The sequence below is a fragment of the Pituophis catenifer genome, unplaced genomic scaffold, assembly GCF_029215685.1.
Source record: "Pituophis catenifer annectens isolate HBS135680 unplaced genomic scaffold, rPitCat1.0.hap2 SCAF_6, whole genome shotgun sequence".
Taxonomy (NCBI): Eukaryota; Metazoa; Chordata; class Lepidosauria; order Squamata; family Colubridae; genus Pituophis; species Pituophis catenifer.
The window spans coordinates 43,654,058-43,676,441 of NW_027256886.1; the positions used below are offsets into that span (position 1 = coordinate 43,654,058).

The window sequence follows — 22,384 nt, forward strand, 5'->3', positions numbered from 1 at the left end:
ATTTATAGAGTCAGCATGTTGCCCCCAACAATCTGGGTCCTCATTTTACTGACCTCAGAAGAATGGATGGCTGAATCAACCCTGTCAGGGTCAAACTCCTGCCTGTGGACAGTTAAGAGCTGGCTGCACTCACTTCCTCACGCCCACCTGGCCTTGACCCAGTTGCACCCACCCTTCCACATGGCCTGGCTGCTCTGAGTCATCCTTAGACCCTCAGGAAAATCCTAAAGAAAAATGAAATAAATGAGGTGTGCTATAAAATAAAAGAAGGGAAGAAAAGGAGGGGAAGAAAATATATAGAAGAAAAGGAGGGGACTTTTTCTTCTATGACAAGGACCTGCAAATATGTGTGATTACTTCCTTTTTGTGTGTGACTTTGAATCAGTCTCGATTCCTGGTGGCTGGTAATATTTTCAGAAGGTCTAGGACAACTCACAGCAGCCAGGTCAATGTGGCTAGGTGGACGCAACCAGGTGGATACAGATAGGTTGACGTTCTTGACTCAGCACTGCTCACTCAGTGTGGCCAAATGGGTGGGGACGGATCGGCGCAGAACACATCGCACTGGCTATTTAAACAAAAATGACCTATGCATCTGTACACATATCCACAGACCCATGATTCGTCTAACAAATTGTTCTACTAATGGGCTCCTATTACCCATTTATTTTTTTCTTCCCATTAATGTCTGTAAGTATCTTTCAATAGATAGCAGGATACAATTAACTTTAAACCTCTAACCACTGACTTGTGCTGTATAACATAAGTATGTTACGTGATGTCCCTCCTTAATTTAGCCCTCCTAACATGGCTGAATGTTAAAAATAAAATCTGCAACTTTGGACTGGAAAATTGATTTCACTGTTCCTTCCCCTTATTTTAGAAGTAGATGCTTTCCATAATAGTGAATCTGAGTGCTTAAAAGTATGAGGGCTCTACCATTGGGAAAAATCGTTCCTGAAAATTAATCTGAATCCACATATATATGAAAAGTTGACTATGTATGCAAACAGAAGATGCATAAAAAGAGCAGTTAGGCCCAAGTTGAAACTTTGAAGCGGATGTGAATTGGTGAAGATGGCAAGAAAGTATAATCTAAATAATTCTGGATCTTACATGTTTGTATCAACAGCATTATTTAAATAGCTGCTTTTAGGATATCTTCCAAACTAATAATATAATATTTGAGTGAAATATCTTGTACGATCCAGATAGTGTAATAGGTTACCATAATATTAATAAACGACACATTCAAGGGGGACGCTGTTGCAGGTCAGTGCTATAGCATTTGGAATACACTTTTCATTTAAGATTCCAGAAATAAAAACACTTAGAAGGTTCACAGCTTAATCTTGTCTTTATATTCTTTTTTTTGATGAGTTAATTTTTTTAAAAAAACACACTTATCATGACCCTAGCTGAAGTGAGCTTTAGTACATAAACTACACATCACCAAAACATAATCACAAAAATTCCAAAGCACTCACCAGTTCTAGAAACTAAAGAACAAAGAGCAGCGTTACAAATAAGACCACACCTTTGCTTGCTAATCACCTATGTATGGATTATTTGCATTTCCTGCTGTTGCAATAAACATATATTGGTCTTTGAGATATTTGTTTTAAAACAGGAACAAGTTATTAGAGACATTGCCATGATTCTGTTTTACCAGATTTGGAAGTAACATTCTAATTCCTTTGTGCTATGAAAAATAAAATACGATTGACAATTATACTTTTAGACTGAAGATATTAAAAAGATTTACTATTATATTCTGTTGTGTGGATTAACAGCAACTTCCCTTTTCCCTTAGTTAAATTAGCCAAACCAATAGATAAGGATTGTCAGGGCTACACTTTTAAAAATATCTGAGGAGCATAAATTAACTGTTTCCTATTAAGACAAATGAGAAATTTGTAGCCCTCATTGTAGTGAATGTACCCTTAAAAACATGCAAAATAAATGTGAATTGCTTTGATCAAAGAGCTTTAGTATCTACAGTCCACCTTCATGGTTCTTCAGTTTTATTTTTCTCATGCAGCTCCTCATAGCCATAATAGTTTCACTATGCCTTGCTCAACATTTAATGTTGTCCTAAATCCTGAATATACAGTATATGCAAATAAAGATTAAGTTTAGATTCATTAGTGATTTGATTATTTTTTACTGTGAGCATTAAATGTTGTGCTTTTTATCCATATAAGTCAACCTATGAATCACATGTACCTTTTCAAGAAAAGCTCTCTAATATTCTATGCAGATATTTCTGCATCTAGAAATGTGACTGTACCAATTTGTGGGCGTTCCAGAAAAAGCATAATAAAATATTACATAGCACAGACAATTATAAGGTTTATCAAAGGTCCCATTTCTGAGCTATCTGGTACCACTGAAAGGCCACTAAATAATTGTAGTTACTTGAATGAGCACTGTCTCTAAAAACAGAAGAGTTACAGCCCAATTACATTTTGTAAAACTAGGCAATCTCTTTGAAATGTAACTTTACTGAAAAACAAAACTGCTACAAAGTCTTAAAAGGCTATGGCTTTGAAAGCAGACAGGAAAACCAACAGAAATTTCCCTATGGTGCTCTATAAAGGATGAGTTGCATCTATGCTTTATTCCAGTAGGCATGATATAAATCAGGAGGAAGCCAAAATTATTTTATCAGAGATGCCGCTTCCTGAATGTGCATTCCAGGCATCTGAACCCAGTTCGAGTCAGCATGAAGGGGATAATTGTGCTTTCATTACTATTGTTGGTTCACTTTCAGCTGGATATATGAGGTGAATGTCAAAAAACGAAGGTTGAGGATTATCTAGATATAGTGTGAAGAACAACTCTTTGGAAGGTTTTCTATTTCAGGAAAATAATAATTTGCTTATTTAGGAAGGGAGAAAAATAATAATTATGGATAGCTTGCAATGTTAAAATGCATCACATAGGCTGCTTAAAATGAAAAAAATAAATAGTTTTAAAAGATTTTCCCAAACCAAGAGGGCAGCAGGAAATTACACAGACCTACAATTCTCTTGATGCTGCTGTTACTAGATGTATTAGAATTTCACTCAGAAAGAGTAAAATCCCCAAACGTTTAATTTTGGGAAGTGTGAAATCCCACTACTCATACAGGCTCAAAAAGATTGTTATCTGTGGGACCAGAAAAGAGGAATACACATGAAGCCTTTTCCTTAGTCTCTTATTTAATCAAAATGGATTTTGTGAACTGCATAGTGGGGTGCTTATCCCATTTTAATGTTATAAACATACATAAATTCTTAATATAATCTTTAAAATGCTCAGCTTCCCTGATGATGGAACAGTGAAAATGCCTCAGCATTATTACAAGGGATTCCTTTATTCAGCTGTGTCCCTAATTGAACATTTTTGTTTTAAATAAACAATTGCAAGTATTAGAAATACAAATTTTTATAGTAAGAATTTTTCTTATGACTAAAATTTAGTTGTGCTCTAATTTGCTTCCAATTCCATACAATTCACAATTCCAAGTTAGTATTCATTCCAAAGCAAAATTTACTTTAGATATGTGAGAATTACATATTTAGTCAATCCATTTAATGTTTTGAAGAGAAGAGAAAACACAAGGTGGAATATTTTGAGCCAATGAACCACAAAGCCTTAGTAGAGAACTGGAGATTCAACAGGAAGTCTCTTTCAAGTTCATGCAGGGTGAAGTTGAAAGAAAAAGTCTTTCTTTTGTGGCCACTTTTATGGCAATGAATAATTTATCATCATTCTATCCAAATAGCTGAATTTCAGCTTTTTCCTTGAAATTGAGACTTTCTCTATGAAAACATATTTTGTACATCAAGATTATCTGGCCAGTATTTGGTTTGTTCAGAAACAAACAGCTTGGGGAAAATGTTTGGTGAAAACAGCAGGAAGGAGCAGGACTGAATATACAAGCAAAGTTGCGCTAGCCACCTCTTACCCTATTTAAAACTCCATCCGGGAGCAGGGGAAAACAATCACACATGCACATACACTATGGGCATTCAGGAGAGAAAACATTGTTTTGAATCAGTGCTTCCCAACCTCAGCAACTTTATGATATGTGGACTTCAACTCCCAGAATTCCCCAGCAGGTCCACACATTTTAAAGTTGTGGAGGTTGAGAAACGCTGATTTGAAGATGATAATAATCTCCTGATATTCTGTTCTGCATGTCGCACACATGGCAAAAGCTGTAGGCCTTGTACATAGGAGAACAATCATGAATGATTAAAGGGTAATGGTAAATTTCTAACCATAACTTAATTCTTTCTTCTCCTCTTGCTATAGGAAGTAATTAGTAGTAGCAAAAAAAATCTGAACTCAAAATAATTACGTTCTAAACACACTTGCACATTGGATTAGCATCTTTCCCAAGAAAACCAATGTCTCAGGCTATACTTCCTTGCTGATAATAGATTATATATGGGATGAAAAAATATAGACAGAACCAGCTGCCCAAATATTCTCTGTTCCCATCAATGTAGGTTCCACTGAGATTGCTACTAGGAATTTGCACAGGTGCAATTACTACTCTAGCAACATAAGCATTTTGTTTTCTGGAATTTCATACTTAAAAACAAACCTTTGCCAATTGAATTCAGCTCTTATCTTCCAATACCCCCAGTTGGTGATGGTGACTGCCTAATGGCCTTTAATGGGATTACTTAGAAATAAAGAACAAGTTTATTTTTATCTCTAAATCTGCACCAAACACTTTCAATCCCCCCTCCCCCCCACACTATTTTCTCTTCCTACATAAACTGGGCTTCCAGCTTGAAGGCTGAAATGTGGAGTCATAATATCAATTATCTTATAAGTTCCTTTCCAATTAGGTGGGAGAATACAAAAATGCTGGTCCATTCACAAATGATTCAACTAGGTTTGTAGGAAGAGTAAGATCTTTTTTGCGAGCATTTATTTAATATAGATGTAGGGTAAAGGTAGGAAGCTATAAGTGTGTAGGCAACCCTGTAGTTTCTGTAACTGTTTGTACTATGCCTTCCTTAAATATGGCATCCATCAAAAGAAGGAAATCGATGATCAATAAACCTCTCCACTTAAGCAATATTAGACTTAAAAAATAAAACTTACATTTTCATTTACTAGCATCTCCCAGACTAACATTTGATACAGATAAATAAATGCAAAGGTCTTAATTGAAATTGTTTTAAACTCCCATTATGACCACTTAACTAGTTTCTGGCCACCTGGGCCTTCATTTGGCATTAACCTGGCAATTCTTTGCAGTCCAAGGCCATATTACAGTGAAAGAGAGGGACCATCTATATAAGTCTTAAAAGTAGAGGCATCAGCCTGCTGTTCCTCTCTTACTTGCTCATCAAAAGGGATCTCCCAGTTGAATGAATGATGGTAATGATTTTTCTGCTTAAGAGCCAAGCAAGAAATCCTGACATATTAAATATATTTATAGGAAGTCAGCACGGGGATAAGAATTGTTGAGGGGACTTATTGTGAAGAGGGAAAGTGTGCACATCAGTCATTCAGGAAAGATAAAAGAAATCTTTGATATAGCAGCACCCAAGCAGTCAGCTGTGCTGAGAAGAACTTTTTTGAGATCAACTGCATGAGAACTTGGTTCCAAAAGCCTCTGAGAGTTTCTGCCACTTCAGCACAATCTGTTTTGAAGATAAATCTTTTGCCCTGGCACTGGCAGATCATTTAAGTATTGCAGCTCAGTCTGAGGAAAAGAAAGACAAGAAAATAATTATTTGTCATTTATAAATTTGCAACTAGAACTTAATTTACGTGCTTTACAAATTAGAGAAGACTACATCATTAATTTTATTTGAATGAACATTTATATTTCTTTTGTACATTTGTCATATTAATCGTGTACATGTAATGGATGAACACCCCTACAGAACTTAAAAAAATTGTTTCTGGGGGTACTAAGTTCTGTCCTTCTGCATTTAAATGTAATGCCTAAAATATATTGAAACCTTTACATAACCTAAAATAAAAATCGTGAGTACAGTTGAACTTGCATGAAATGAATGTACATACAGCTCTGTGAATGTGATATAAATGTGAAGTGTACACCTGGAACACAACACTCTAATTGTCAGTGTTTTTGAGAATAGATTTGAGAAGAGAAAAAGACTGATAAATCCACAACATAAATGAATGAATGAAGAATTAAGAAGAGAATTAGAAAAGACACCATCAACTTGTACTGCATTTATCAACCTCTCTGCTGCAGTCTGAATGACAGGCTGAGGCCTACAGATCTTCTTCAAACAAAGGCTGTATTATAATATAGGTTTAATAGAGACCATAAGTGTTTGCTTTGGATAACTGATATATTAGACTCCATTCTTGCATTTCTGAACATTTGAAAGTCATGACCTTTTGTTCATCACAACCTCTGTGATTCACACAAGACAGATGAGTTTTGTTTTTTTACCTAAAAAGGCACGCTTGATCGTGAGCACACTGGAGATGGGTCTGCTAAGCATTCTTGTTCAAAGCAACCATTCTCATACGTTTGCCCAGGAGGAGACTACTCTTAAGTTGTATGGTTAAAGCTGCTGGTCTTGTGAAAGTGACAAAAGATACCTTATCGATGAACTAACAAAAGAGACTAATGGCTGCAATTCATCTAATTTGAGAAAGGCTTGTTGATAGCAAGAAACTCTGACACAAATCTAGTCCATACAGTATGGGGTTAGATAAAAGGGGGGAAAAGCCTAAAGCATATCCAAATGATTCGGTTCCATTCCAACTAATTGCTCAGTTCGGGAATGACAGAGGGAAGTGTCAGAGTGACATTTCAAAATAGCTTTGAGAAGGAAAGAAACACCTAGTGGTAAAATGCAACTATGTATCAGAGCAGCTCATCACAACCCACAAGACAAAGTTTAATGATTTTGCATGTGAAAGTGATGCCAAATGAGCCGAGGTGGCACAGTGGTTAGAGAGCAGAACTGCAGCTACTTCAGCTGACTGCTAGTTCAGCAGATCAGCGGATCAAATCTCACTGGCTCAAGGTTGACTCAGCCTTCCATCCTTCCGAGGTGGGTAAAATGAGGACCCAGATTGTTAGGGGGCAATATGCTATTTAGTATACTGTCTTTGATGTAAGCCGCCCAGAGTCCTCGGAGAGTGGGCGGCACAGAAATATGACTAATAAATAAAAATAATTAGAAATCCTGTCTTAACAATAAACATAAAAGACATGAAACCATTGGCTTGAAGGCCTTTCCATTACACCCATCATCAGCAAGTTCCATACTATGGTAGAATAAAACTGGATGAGATGAAAAAGTCAAAATTTGAAAAACCTTTAAAGAAACATCTAATAGTGGAATATGTGGAAAATGATACTCTTTGAAAGGGGCCTCTAGAGGTAGCTACAAGGTTAACCCTGGAAGAAGGGTGGGAAGAGATAGGAGGAAATCTAGAATATGTTTAAGGAAACAATTAAGCAGGTTTATGCCTTTATAGCCACAAAATTTGGGAATCATTAACATTATAATTTTTTGAATTTCTACGGTTTCTATGCTGCATTCAGAATCTAGTGGTGTTTGAGAACTCAGTCTCTCTGATGTTCCCAAGTGGATACTGAGGGTTCAGATGTTAAATTAGGTTACTGCATTACCCTTTCTTCGTGTGAATTAAGGTATGGTGTGACAATGGAATTCTGTTTAGGTCCCACGGAGGAAAAAAGCAAACCAAGGATGAGGGAATGGTATAAGGGCATAAGCCATAAAGCATCTTCATCAAGACAAAGGAAAGAAAACAGTAGAAGGGGATAAAACAAAGGCATCTGACCAACAGAATGGAAAGTGATCAACTAGAACTGATGCTGGCCCTAGTGGAATTCTCAGTATTCTATCTGTTCTGGGCTGCAAACATTTCTATGTTTGCTTGTTCCCACAGTGAAGCAAGACGACAATAACAGTTGGGTGCAGATGCCAGTCATGAGATAGAGGTGACTGACTCAATGAATCTGTTAAAATATCCTGCCCAGAAAATGAGCTGTGATGAGATACATTTTGATTCTACTGTAGTTCTAAATTTGAACCTACAACTGGGTGAGGGATTTCCTAATGGCCTATTTATTCAGGTACCATGTAACTGAATGTTAACTTGTTTAATGTAATTTGCACTGTCTGGTGTCTGGTGATAGGCTTCAAAGTCTTGCACACTGCCAGGAGCTATAGAAGGTTGATATAAGATTTTCCGCTTTTTTGGGTATCTGCACTCCCTGGACCTGAATAAAGCAATAGTGAGCTACCAAACCACAGCAGGCATTGGTAGTTAGTATATGCGTTAGTGGTAAAAAGGACACGTCCATTACTAAGTTGTGTCGATCTACCCTCCTATGGAGCCATGAATATTGGTTGGCAAGTATTTACAAGAAAAAAGGACATTGTTAAACTCTTCCAAGAAAAAACAACATGGGTTGCTCAGCAGGAGAAAAACACTGCCAGTTTCATTGGTAATTGTGCATCTAAAACTATGGCTGACACTATCACCCTACATCAGCATGCCTGGCTCTACTCCACAGGTCTCATGCAGAAAGCAAAGGCATGCATTAAAGACATGCTGTTTGACAGAGAAGGACTCTTAGTAGTAAAACTGACACGATCCTCAATTAGATTCAAAAACCAGTTTACTGTTTAGTGCAGAGGCCTGGTTCTCAATAAGGTGGGGGGGGCACTCATTAAAGGACAATATGCATGTTTCTTTCTAAAGGAGCCATTGAAAGACTTCTACGCTTTAAACTGAAAACTGAATTTTGTGATATATTGCTCTACTGAGAGGAAAATGGTGTACTTGTATTAGTTTTAATCTTTGGAATGTGAATTGTTTCCTATCAGTCCAAAAATTCCATAAGGATTCTCATATCCATTATTCCCTTCCTTGAAAAGGGACATTATTTTTCACTAATGGATTTAAAGGATGCCTGTTTTATTTTTCATTATTTTCTGAGTTTTAAAGTGAAGACACAAGCTTATTGGCTTTCCTTTGGATTAGGTATTGCCCTCCCCCATGGTTCTCTAAATCTACAGCTGTCATAATAGCTCATTTGATATTCTCTGGAATAAAATATGATCTTTACTTGGATCATTTTTTTTTTTGCTGTTATTGACACACAGTGGCACCATCTTTTAAGTGTGTAGGTATTGTGCTTGACCTATCATCCAATGTCAACATAGAAAAATATTATTCTGTGTTAAATGCTTCAGATCACATGGCACCTGGCATATTGCATTTCTTCCATACCATTGCTCAGACATATGACTCTGATTATATCAGATGGTATCTGTGGATAGTCTCAAAAGGAGGAGCTTTTATATATAAAATATAAAGTTATAAAAGCTATAGAAGGTAGACATACCAATTTCTGCTCTTTGGTTGTCCATACACCATAGATCGGAAAGTGAATACAATCTTGGATAACTACAGAGTTCAAAGCCAGCTATAATGGGGGCACTAATCCTGCCAGCATGAGTCATAAAGACCATTTAAGTATATAGCAATAGCTCTTAGACTTATATACTGCTTCATAGTGCTTTTACAGCCTTCTTTAAGCAGTTTACAGAGTCAGCATATTGCCCCCAACAAACTGGGTCCTTATTTTATCCACCTTGGAAGAATGGAAGGCTGAGTCAACCTTGAGCCGGTAAGACTTGAACTACTGAACTGCAGCTAGCAGTCAGCTGAAGGAACCTGCAGTACTGAACTCTAACAACTGCGCCACCTCAGCTCAGATATGGGGTCTGGAGTATAATGGCCGAATCAAGCCTGACATCTTGGAACCAAGAAAGCATGCTACAACATGCTTCTACATTGCAGAATGGTTACAGAGGTATGACTGAGAATTAAGACTTTATCTCCCTTTTTGGGACACTCTGTCACAGACCTTGTGTTCTTACTGTCACATATACCTTGGTTGCCAGTTTACATCCAAGGTTATAGAATAAATCACCATGAATGATGCATCTTGTCTTCCTGTTTTGAACCCCAGAGCTATTTAAAAGGTACTTTTTATAAGCCATACTGAAGAAATACTTGACATTAACTCCCTAGGATCTCTATGGGTTACCAAAAGATGTCTCTTGGTATTAACTGAAGAACTCTATGGGCTGCTCAATGAGGCTAGATACACTGACATTAATCAATGTGATAACTGATAGCCTAAATCTCTGGCCTGCTTGAATCCTATGGGGAGCATAGTTTCCAATGAATCAATTGTAGTATCAGCTAAGTCTTACAGAAATGCCTTTAAGTGGGAAGAGAAGTTTCTGCGGGCCTGCCCTGAAATACAACATGCTTTTGCTGAAACAGATTAGGCAAATGAAGTGCTTCCCTATGGCTGACAATCTAAATTTGCAAAATATCAATATTTGTCATTCACATAAGATTAAAGTACATTTAAGTTGAAGAACTGCCTATTTTGTTATTGCCATAGAGTTTGAAATAGGATGGATGGCCCTAAAAGTAGATCTATTAAAGGTGGTGAGAATTCCCTTCAAAATCCTGAGTTGTACTTTTGTGAAAATCACAGTGATTACAGTGAAGAATCACGTATACGCTGTATACAGATTTTGGTGTATGGAACATGGTGTCCAATCCAAATAATCTGTACAACTATCTTCATGTTATGTTCTTTTACTACTCTTAGGTTCTTGATCTGAGGCATATCCCCTCCCCCCATCCCTTAATCCCTAAATTCCAATTGAGAACTTTTGCTATGAAAAGGATTATTATGGCACACAAGGATAGTACATTATCGTTTATTAACCATCTGGATAGATTTTTCTTAGACAGAAATTTCAATGAGAAATGGGATGGCTGGTTGTAAAAAGTGGTTAATAGGATGACCATCTTTAGAGAGTTCAGGAATGCTCTCATTTCAGGAATTAAATCCTTAAGATGCTATAAACTACATGACTATTTATATTCCTGGCCTCTCCCAATACACAGCCTGATGTCTCTTAGAGTTGTTTTGTCTTTACCTGTGCAACTGTAATTTAGAGTATAGTACCATTTATCTGGATATGTAAGTATATGTTCTGGATGGGGAGCGGTTTGATTCTGCTTGCGTAGCTGGATCATTCAGGAAGTCCCAGATAAGGATAGTATCATCATGTGAGCTGCTGACAATTTGAAATTCATCAAACTGGAGTCGAAAAACTCTGCCAGAATGTTCCTAGACAGAGGAAAGACAACCCAAAGTCAAACTTTTCCAGTTATTGGATAAAAATAAAACATATTTTGTAATTATTCTATATTTCTAAGGGAAATAGATCTTTGAAAAATAGTTTCATTACTGTTAATAGATGGCCCAAAACATGGTTCATAAGTTCATTACTTCCATTGGCAATATTTCAAGGAATGAACATTCTGAAACTAGAAATTTTGTTGCTTGGACTTTTATGACTGTGCAGGCCTTTAACAATAGCTTGAAAGAACGTTTCAGATCTTGCATGAACCCAAACTCATTAGATTAGCATGAAATTTAGAATAGCTTCCTTAAAGCAATAGCACTGTTTTTCAGGCTCTTGCTGCAGCCCCCCCCCCAAAAGGGGGGCGCTTTAATGAATAGCAGAGAGATGTTGTATTCGTGGGAAGTCCAAAAGAATTCTTGCAAATCATTTTCAAAGTCTGAATAGCCATACTAATAACTGCACAGTACTTATTTGCTTATCTAACATTTACTAGTATCTTGAGGTATAATTGAATCAGTGTTATTATTTATCGAACAGATTTTCAAGGCATGGATAGTTAAGGAGAAAGTTAAAAATATGTTGGCAATTTAAGCCCACTATAAATGTGGGTATATACCATGTATGTGCAAAATAATGTCCATTTGGGCTATTAAAGCCCCAGCTAGTTCAGTACAAAACAAACAACATATTTCATGTATTTTGGTTCAAGCACAAAACAAGCTATTTTGGTTCAAGTACCAAACAAAATACGACGACTTTGGATGAAAGAATTCTGAATGGCCTGTTCTATTTTAGATGACGTGCTAGGAAGTTGTCTTATCTTTTTGATTTTTCCAGTTTGAGGAAATACAGCAGAAGACTTATCATGTCTCTCCTGCTATTGGCTTAGGACAAGTGATGGAGTTAGGAGATTAAAAACCAGGTATTTGTGGACCACGGAGCCATTTTGGATCTGACTGTGGTTGGAGAAAGATACTGCTTTCAAAGAGGAAATTGCTATTAGGGATTATTGGACTCATGCTGGAGCCATGGTGGCTGGTGATATATTAAATATAACTGGTTACTTGCCTTTAAGACACACTACAGCCTGAATCATTTATAGTCAGGTTGTTCTTTATAAAATTAGTTTTGCAATTTATATGTGGGTCTCTCTAACTTTCCTTTCTCCTTGTTTTCCCAAATCAACCAGTCCATCCTCCAAAAAATTATGGCTTCTTATTTGAAGGGAATTCCTTAATTAGGTGTGCTCATGACACACACACACACACATAAAGTTCTGGTGATTGTACTGGCCAGATGGTAGTAAAAATGCTATCCCTACCCCTGAAGCTATAGTGCTCCTCCCACCCTGCCACTCTCTGAAGCCTGGAAGGTGAGGTAGTGCTGGTTTTTGTAAAAATCTTATGGGAAATCCTGTCTTCACGTGAATAGATTGATATGTAGGCCAGCAAAAGCAAAAGGAATACTAGATAAGAGACAACAGTATATTGTAAATACTAAAAGTAATACCAAGTGTGTGTTTTGTCCCTTTGTGAGGGTGTGCTTTTCACACACATCTTACTCAGCAAATATTATCCATTGTAAAAGCAAAAAGTACAATTAGTATATGACATGACCTTAGGCATGTGTGCATTCTGTGCATACTCTCTTTTCCTGAGATTCAGAATGCATTTATATAAGCAGTTAGTCCTCATTTTCAAAAAAAATTCTGAACACTTTGCAGACAACAGGACAAAAGAGCATGCACCGAATGCACATCCTCTTTTAAATTCATCAAGCCCTTAATTTGCTCATCTTTCCGCTGCCAAAGTGTTATGCTCAGCTATTTGAATATTAGATCTTTTGGAGTTTTTGAGTAACAATGAACTTGAAAAGTATTCATTCCTTTCTGGAAACTTATATTTAAAAATGTTACCACTGTATGCCGGATGGCCTGCTAAGCACACTGTGCCTGCTCTTCTGCAATGCTGATGTGGTCTATGGTGGATTGTGCTGCAAAAGCATGTTTGCACTTAGTGGTTTGACCTGTTTGCTGCAATTCTTGTGTGTCTTTAGCACTTTCGTTTTTGCTGAGCAAGGTAGTATGCATGACTACACTTTTTGTTCTGTTTCCAAAGTAAATGTGGCAGTGGGGCTGGGAGAATTCTTTTGTACTTCCCAGGGTGTGGCCTCTCCTGGGCAGCAACACACTTTTGTTTTATTAATGTTCTCATTCCACCAGGCAGAAAGTGTAATTCCTTTTTATTTGTTTTTGGCAGCCAGCTGATAGCAGGCTGTCAAAACAGGTACATCTGCAAATGAACTATTGGGGTAGAAATCCATATTGGTCATTTCATGCAAGGTGACAATTTAGATTAAGATGAAGTTTATCTTAAAACATTTTTTGAAAATTACCCCATTTGTGTCAATGGGTTGACTGGAATTCATTTTTTCCCCATGATATCCTATTGCCCTGAATGATGTAACTGATTTGAAAAGTGTGTATGAAAGGATAAGGTCTCTATAATCTTTTTCTTCTTATTAAGGAAAAACACTGATCTAGCCTAGTAAGCTTTCCTTACTTTTCTTTCAATTATTATATACCAAGGACGAAAAAAAATAATATATACATTTGAACCTGAGTGCAAGGAAGGCACAAGGCAGCATATGGAAAAAAAAATGCTTTCATAATGGGAAATTTCAGAAATATTTAATTTTTTTCCCTTTGCCAATCTTTTTGCAAGTTGGTTTGCTGGTAGCACAGAGCATTAACACTGGCTCTAGATGAAATTAAGAGAGCAAGAGGCTTGGTCTCTATGACTGAAACACTTAAAATGTATCAGGTTTTTTTTTTAACAAAACACAGGATCCTTGAACTGGTTCAGCTTTTGTTCTTTTGAACCGCAGTCACAGAAAACAATCTCATAAAATGCAACAAAATATATTTCCATTTTGCATGTGCTCATGCTTAGTATGTTGACAGAATATTGTTATTCTGTTTCTGCATTTTATTATTCCTGCTTGATTTCACTTGATCCCTACCCACTCTGTTTTTCCAACATATATTATTGAAGTTACCATCTTTTCTTGGCTAGCAATTCATTTTCTGCTAAAAATGTCAAAATATTCGAAGTATTAAGAACTGAATACGTAAGAAAGAATTTGAAGCACACTATAATAACTGTGTTAACTCCTGCTGTTGCTAAAATCTTGGCCCTTTCATTGGTCTCATTCAAGAAAGCATTTGTTATATTCTTGTGCAATGTACATTTTATATGGACTATTCACACTGCCTAAAAATTGAACAAGAAAACAAAAATAGATACTTTGTTCATTGGGTAACACCAATTTAATTTCAGATACTGAAGACAGTACAACAATGGCTCAGATATTTTCCCAAATTGTGTAAACATCTAGAACTTAAATGTTTCTGCCTATCCTTCCTTGGATAAAAGTAGGAGACAACTTTAATGAAGCAATGAAATCTTAGGGTTTGTTTACCTTAGCAGCTTAGCCATGAGCAGCAGGATTCACAATTCAGTCTCAGCTGAAGTGTGAACATAATCACTCAAGGGTAATGGATACTGACTCCCCTAGCACCTCATTTATGCTTAATGAATTCTACTCTGCTTCCCACACATTTAAACCTCTCCATTAGAAGACAAAACAAAGTGGATCTTTTTTTCACTTCCCTTCATCACTTGTAGATGATAAAAATATATTTAGGCATATTGGGCAAAAGCTACTGATCTGGTCTATGAAATTTGACTTCTGATAAAGTGATTTACTTCTGTAATGGATATACATTATTCTCATCAGAGGAAGAAACTTCAGAAGAAGAAGATGGGTCAGTTGATCTCACCACGTCGTCTGTAACAAATGAGCCAAACCTAAGCACAAGATCCAGGCTAGAATAATTCCCCTCTAGCCTGCGACCATCTGCCCAGGACTTGATCTAGATTATACAGACACTTATCCTAGTTGTGTGGCACTGAACTAAATTATCAAAAAACTGAAAATAGCTATTATGTTCTAAAACAGAGCATTTTATACTAGCTCAACGTTAAGTGGATGGTCTTTGCAGCCAAATCAGATTTGATAAGCACCAGTTAAGTAAAAAAAAAAGTTAGTCTTCCGTATAAATCTATGTGGGGGTGGCACAATACTGGAAGCAATTATTGCTTATATGATTGGCTACCCTTGCAACTTGATTGTGGGAATTCTTTCATTTACAGGCATTTCATTCTGGACTCCAAATTTCACTATTTCAAATTTCTTATTTTGCTTCTGGAATTAAATAGTAATGTTCTTTTTGCGTGCCAGGTTGTGGGTAACCTCTTTTATAATTAGGCCTTAAATTGTACAATAGTGCTTTTCTTCTGCTTAATTCATAACTTCACTCAAATTGGACATTTGAGAATTACAAATATATATTTACCCAAATTATGTCCCACCCTTCCACCCTAGTATTCTATATCTTTTCCTCTTTATGCATGATAATTCTAAGACTAGGGACCTGTTATTTTATATATATCTCATCTATTGAAAACTCAATCAAAAGAGATGTTGTCTTTTTTTGTGGATGAGCCAAATTTCAATCCAAAATTTTTTGAGCCACTGTCTTTTGGTTCAAACTCTAATTAATCTGGATTTAGCAAATATACTTAAAAATAACGTGTTAGATAGAAAGTATTAACGTATTATATTTAGCAACTAGAGCATCAGGTTGCTTCAGTCAATCTACCTAAGACACTAAAGGAGTTGTAGATTTACATTGCTTATTAAGTCCCCTTTCCTGTTATTCACCAAGTTCCATTTCATTATATATTAATGAAATTTCATTATATATTAATATTAGAACACAGTCAATTGAGAAAGCTCTTACCACAAGAGTACGCAGGCAGAGGGTTCCAGCAGGGGCACGGGGATCAAGCGCAGCTAACAGATCCCAGACCTTAATTTTTCTGATAAGGGGGAAAAAAGGATACAGTTTTTTTAAAAATCAAATATAAGGTAAAATTTCGTCGGGCCCTAAAAACTTATTTTTTTCAGCTAGCCGGTCTGTCCTGATTTTAGGGTTAGTTTTAAAATTTTAATATTTATTTTAATTGACAAGTTTTAAATTATGGGCCAAATTTATAAATTATTTTAACTTTATTTTAACTGTGATGTTTGTATAGATGTTTTTTATCTGGCTGTTCACCGCCCTGAGTCCGAAAGGAGAAGGGCGGTATAGAAATTCGAATAAATGAAATGAAATGAAATGAAAATTAACTGCCTTCAACCCAACCCAAGATAATGATTAATTATCTTCTAGAGAGGGACATATACCTCAGTTAAAATAATCTCCTCAAAACTATAAGACAGAAGTACATGAAGGATACATTTCTTCAGAAATTTGCCTTTCTACTCTAAATCTCCGTTCTGCCTACATGACTTACTATGCTATCAGAAAATAATAATAATAATAAAGGATGCTAAAACTTAGTCTAATGACCAAAGAATAATCAAGCTGTGTAGCTGCTCCATGTAATTCCTATGATTAACCATGTGACATTAAAAAGCCCAACTAGAAACACCTTCAGCAAAGACTAAGTCAAACATAAAAAGTTAGTGGAGGGAAACATGTTAGACTAGGATCCACACTCAAGCCCCCTCTCAGTCCTAAAGATTTATTGTGTTACTTGAGGCCAGTCCAATCTATCTCGCATGGTTTTTTGTGGGGAAAACTGTAGGAGAGAGTACTATGCTTGCTACCTTGAGCTCCTGGAAGAAAAGCAAATACATAATACGTACATAAAAGTGTGACAAATCAGATCAATTTGTGTGATAGCTCTTAGCCATGATCCTCATTTGATCATTCTCATCAAGTCACTGACTCAGATCATTACAATAACAAAGACAAGTTTTAAATATGAGAAAGAAGTTTCTTATTAAGAAACAGTCTGAGTTATTTTTCCTTGTTCAAAAATAGAGGGACAGAGCAGGAGAAATCTCTTAATTTGTTTGACTAAGGAAATATAATGAAATTTCTGATTTAACCTAGTTGGTTTTATATGTATAAGAAATAAAAATTAAGAGATACTAAAACAGAGTAAAATGAATATTGTGCGATTGTGAGAAAACATTGACTTTTCATTATCTTGATTCTTAACTCATGTGAAAACAAACTATAGTAAATTTGCACTTTTAACCCTTCTCTGAACATGGAACAACTCCTTCCACTCCCATTATTTTAATGGCGTATAAGAATATAGAGAGGGTGAATTCAAAATGATCATAGACAATAACCACTTCTATTCAAGAAATAAGGGACAAAAATAAAGCTAGAAATAATACATTTCCAATTTTTCGCAAACTCATGTTAACTATATTATTGCATAGTACATCTGGTATGTCAGCATTTCTGGTTAGTATTGATGAGAGTTCTGTAGATTTTAAAAGTACATGTTTTCTGTGGCACTTTATTTGTAACCCACATTTATTAATTTTACAAATAATTCAAGGCAAAGAACATATCCAATACACCTTCCTCTTCCTTTTTTCCCTATAACAACAACCCTGTGAGATGAGTTGGGCTGAGAGCAACTGGCCCAAGGTCACCCAGCTGGCTTTCATGCTTAAAGTGGGACTACAACTTTCAGTCTCCTACTTTCTAGCCTGGTGACTTAACCACTACACCTATGTTGGCCTTCTATAGTAACTTTCTGATTTGTTTGAATAATAATTTTGACATATAAAATTGCATTCTCTTTGACATTTTTGCCCAGATTATTTTCTTCCAGATAACCTGTATATTATTTTGCTGTGCATTGTAGCTGAGTCTTCAACAGAACAGCCTTCTCTTCCTCTGTTCCAATAGTAAATACTCTATTCTAGAACAAATGTTCTAGAAACAAGAATTTTTTCATCTTTCCAAACTCATCAAAAATATACATGGAAAGGTTTTAGGTTTGATGGATAGCCAGTTAGAAGAAAAACATGATATTTTGTTTTTATATATCACAACAGCAGCTAGACTTTTGTATGTAAAAAGATGGAAAGGCCTACAGATTCCCACAATAGGAATCTTTTAAATTCTTTTTCCCCCAATTTTCATATTTTATTTCTTAGAAAAATTCAATAAAATATATATTGCTCAAAAAAAAATAAAGGGAACACAAGCAGAAGACATCCGAGATCTGAATGAATGAAATAGCCTTATTAAATACTTTGTTCTTTACATACAGTAGTTTATACACTGCTCAAACAACTAAAGGGAACACAAAACTACTGTATGTAATGAACAAAGTATTTAATAAGGCTATTTCATTCATTCAGATCTCGGATATCTTCTGCTTGTGTTCCCTTTATTTTTTTGAGCAGTGTATATTAAAAGGTATATGAAAACTTCATGTAAATTAGGCTGGTCCACACCAATAGATCTAAGATTAACAATTCATTTCAGAAAAAAGAAAATTGTGTAATATAAATGTAAATGTATATAAATGCACTAGAATAGCAACAGCAATAGCAATAGCACTTAGACTTACAGTATATATCGCTACTTAGTGCTTTACAGCACTTTCTAAGAGGTTTGCAGAGTCAGCATATTGTCCCCAACAATCTGGGTCCTCATTTTACCGACCTGGGAAGGATGGAAGCCTGAGTCAACCTTGAGCTGGTGAGGATTGAACCCCTGGTAGCGGAATGGGACAACTCACCACAGCCAGGTCGCTGCGGCCATCTTGCAATGGCCAACTTGGGACAATTCGCCATGGCTAACTCACCATGGGACAACTCACCGCAGGACAATTTAACAATTCAATGTAATTATTTAAAATAAATTAAAACATATTTTAATTTTTGTAATTCACATATCATTTTTTCTCTCCTTTTGCACCTATTCTTTAATTATTCTATTCCACCATTTCTTTGATATTAGTGTAACTTTTGTCTTGCAACGAGTTGTCTTGCGGCAAGTTGTCTGTGGTGAATTATCATAGGCCCCCTGGCAGTGGACAGAGTCTACCTACAATACTGCATTCTAACCACTGAGCCATTACAGCTCAATTAAGTTAAAAAACTATTATTTTAGAGGACAGCTTGTAGCAGAACGGCAAGTTAATCAGTCTGTCCCAATGAAAAGCTGATTCTGAATTGAGAATCTGCATTGAAGTTGAATTTGGATTTTATAGGTACATTTTGAAAGCAATTGTTTAATGGGCACAAAAGATCAGTAGGAAAAGATGAAATAATAGATGCAATACAGATAAAAATGATATAAATGCAAATTAGATATTTTGAATATTCCAACAATTATATATAAACATTACCTCATTTTTTCTTTGTGTCAATGAGAATACTAAAAAAGTTATAAATAACAAAAGTTATTTATCCCCTTATAGCTAAGGGGTCTGCCAAATTTGTAACATGCTTTCTTCCCATTTTTTTTTAGTCTACTATTAAAATGAATCAAATTGTTTTCTTTTTTGCAGTCCACATTTCAGGAAGATTATTTTTTGATGAAGTGATTTTTCAAAAGGTATTTTTAAATTTCTAGTTTTCAGGTTTTAAGTCAGTTTAGGATAAGCAAATAAGGTATTCATGATATATGTATCTCATCATTACATTCTCACCCATCATAGGCTCCACTGACTATCCTCTTGCTATCAAAACGAATGCATCTCACCAGTTCCTCATGGCCTTCCAAGACCCGCAAACAGGCCCCACACTCAATGTCCCATAACCTGTTGGAACACAAGACAAATAACCATTATATTTTAAAAACTCTATAATTGAATTATAAATTGCAAATTGAACCTGCTTAATAAAGACTTAAGTGAGAGAACTTGAATATATCTAAGTTTCTATTTTGTATCCAGAAAATATCAACGTTTAATGCAAAAGCTAACTTCTATCCAGCAATTTCAGAAACAGCTGACATGATTTAAAGTCACTATTGGAGCTGCTATTAGGGCTAAATGACTGACAATACATAATTGAATCCAGATAAATTGGCCAATAGTAGTCCATATAAGCTTATGATAACATTTTCATATTAGACAATAGTATATTTTTTGCTGTAAACTGAGTTTGCTAGTGGAAAGAGACTGAAATGTGAGTTTTCTCTACAGTTACATCTAAAATGACTATTCTTTTTTAAAACATTCTATTGTCAACCTGGGTAAACTTTTCAGATACTGCCAATTGCATGTGATGATCACGTTTGTAGCTTCTTCACAAGTGTCTGAAATTGCATGTTATTTTATAAGTGAAATTGAAAGAAAGGAACATATTACATCAATTGCAATGGCAGATTCATAATAAAGTGAAGGTATAAAGTTCTTATGAATCTGAGTATAATGCCCTTAGAGTGCTTATAGTTCAGCATCCATTATAAAACAACTAAAAACTGACTTGTTATTCATATGAATCTGGCATAACAAAATCTATAATTAGTGCATACCAGTTATTTAAAAGAGAACACTAAAATTATGGATCTGTAATTCAAGTCTATAGGACTGTTGCCCTAGGGAGCAGGTGCTGTTATACACTTTATGACCTATGGATAAAAAGACAGTTGTTATACATTTTATGATCCATGGAGTAAATGGCTATATAACTGACTGAACTAAAAGTATCTCTTTGTGAATAGTTCATTTTTACTTCATTTCTATGCTCTGAAAGTCCTCTGAAATGCAGCTTTTAAGGTTTGTAAGGTATTGGTGGGAATGTGAAGAAGCAAAAAGAATAACTGGAAGAAACCTAGTTACATAAGAGAGATATTCAGGAGATTTTTAAGCAGATGAAGTTCATTTTTATCAGTTAAGCCTATGGCAGAGCCATCTTTTTGCTTTAATAGTCTCTCTTCCTATAAAATAGGTTTTAACGTTGTGGAAAAATGATCAAGATAATTTTTCTGACTACAGGGCCATTCTTGCCAAAATACATATAGGGAAACAGTTATCATATCCACTTCAACTATGCTAAAGGAAACATATAGTTTGTGATGCTAGCCAAATTTAGTGCAGTGACATAAATTCTAGTAGAGTGATTATGATTTTATTAATAGCTTATGTTTGGCCCATTACCCTACTCTTTCTAGCTAACTCTGAACAGGAACTGTTGTATTAAGTAACAGTGTCTAGCCATTCATTCCTCACATTTGGCTATGGTCACTGAATTCTAGAGAATTAAATTTCATTCTGCTTTTGAGATTTCAGTGTCGATTCTGTTAAAAAAAACTATAGTACCTATTAAAGAAGAGTGAGGAAGTAATACAGAATACTGAAATTATACGCAAAAGGTTTACAACCCACTTTCAAAAAACAAGAGGGATAGGAGAAACACTCTGCAAACTAATGTTTGAATATTAACTCTAAGAAGCATATAGGTCAACTATGTATTCAACCTGAATTCTTTTGAGATACAACTGCCAACTGCAGCAAAATTCCAGCACAAGATTTTTATTCCATGTAAGCAGAAAAATAATTGTATTCCTCTTTAAATTTATTACCATATTGACATTTATATTAATTTATTTTACTGTATGTGGTACCTCTAGTTGCTTTTCCAAGGTCCACAATATTTAACTGTTTCTTGGTTGGTTACTACTAGTGTTTGTGTTTTCCAAATTTTATACTTTTAGGTTTATCCTGTTTATTTTTCCTAAATAAAAATGATTTGATAGGCAAAATCTACTGTTACACTTCAAAGATTGTAGCATCAAGCAAACCTCTTTCACAATCTGTCTGACATTAATTCCAGAGGATTACACAAATAGAAAAAGGATGAGCCTAATGATAAGAGTTAATGATAAGAGTTATTAACAATGCTTATAATTCAATGAAATTTTCAGCTTTAGACTGCTAGTAGTAACTTTTTAAAACTGATCTTAAGCATTAGTTCACAGCAAGCTTGAAATCATGTTATTCATGGCTAGTATAGAAGCTCTATGCCAACACAGGAAAGCACTATGAAACATGACAAGGATTAGGATATTGTCATTGGTAGAAGGAAGAATACCTAAAGAGAAGAATGCTTTCCAATAATACCATCATGGTTTACGTCACAAGAAAGATTGGATTGGGGGAAAACTTGCACCTATAGAGAGGCAGTTCACTTAAAACATTAAGATAGCTTTTAAATTCGTAAATTGGATTGTATAGGAAGACACTGCAAAATTCACTTATTCACTTCCTTATTCACAA

At 35.5% G+C, this 22,384-nt stretch overlaps 1 protein-coding gene across 3 annotated transcripts in view; it reads right to left on the minus strand.

Annotated features, from left to right (window-relative positions):
- Positions 1 to 1,415: 1,415 nt before the first annotated feature.
- BTRC (beta-transducin repeat containing E3 ubiquitin protein ligase) overlaps positions 1,416 to 22,384 on the minus strand; it is a 160,148-nt gene continuing 139,179 nt past the window's right edge. For all 3 annotated transcript variants that reach the window (XM_070945289.1, XM_070945291.1, XM_070945290.1), the window contains 4 exons: positions 19,811 to 19,921; positions 16,078 to 16,156; positions 11,001 to 11,194; positions 1,416 to 5,713 (listed from right to left, as the gene is read on the minus strand). In XM_070945289.1, the coding sequence (XP_070801390.1) occupies positions 11,033 to 11,194; positions 16,078 to 16,156; positions 19,811 to 19,921 (352 nt within the window). In that variant the 3' untranslated portion in view covers positions 1,416 to 5,713; positions 11,001 to 11,032. The remainder of the gene's footprint in view (positions 5,714 to 11,000; positions 11,195 to 16,077; positions 16,157 to 19,810; positions 19,922 to 22,384) is intronic.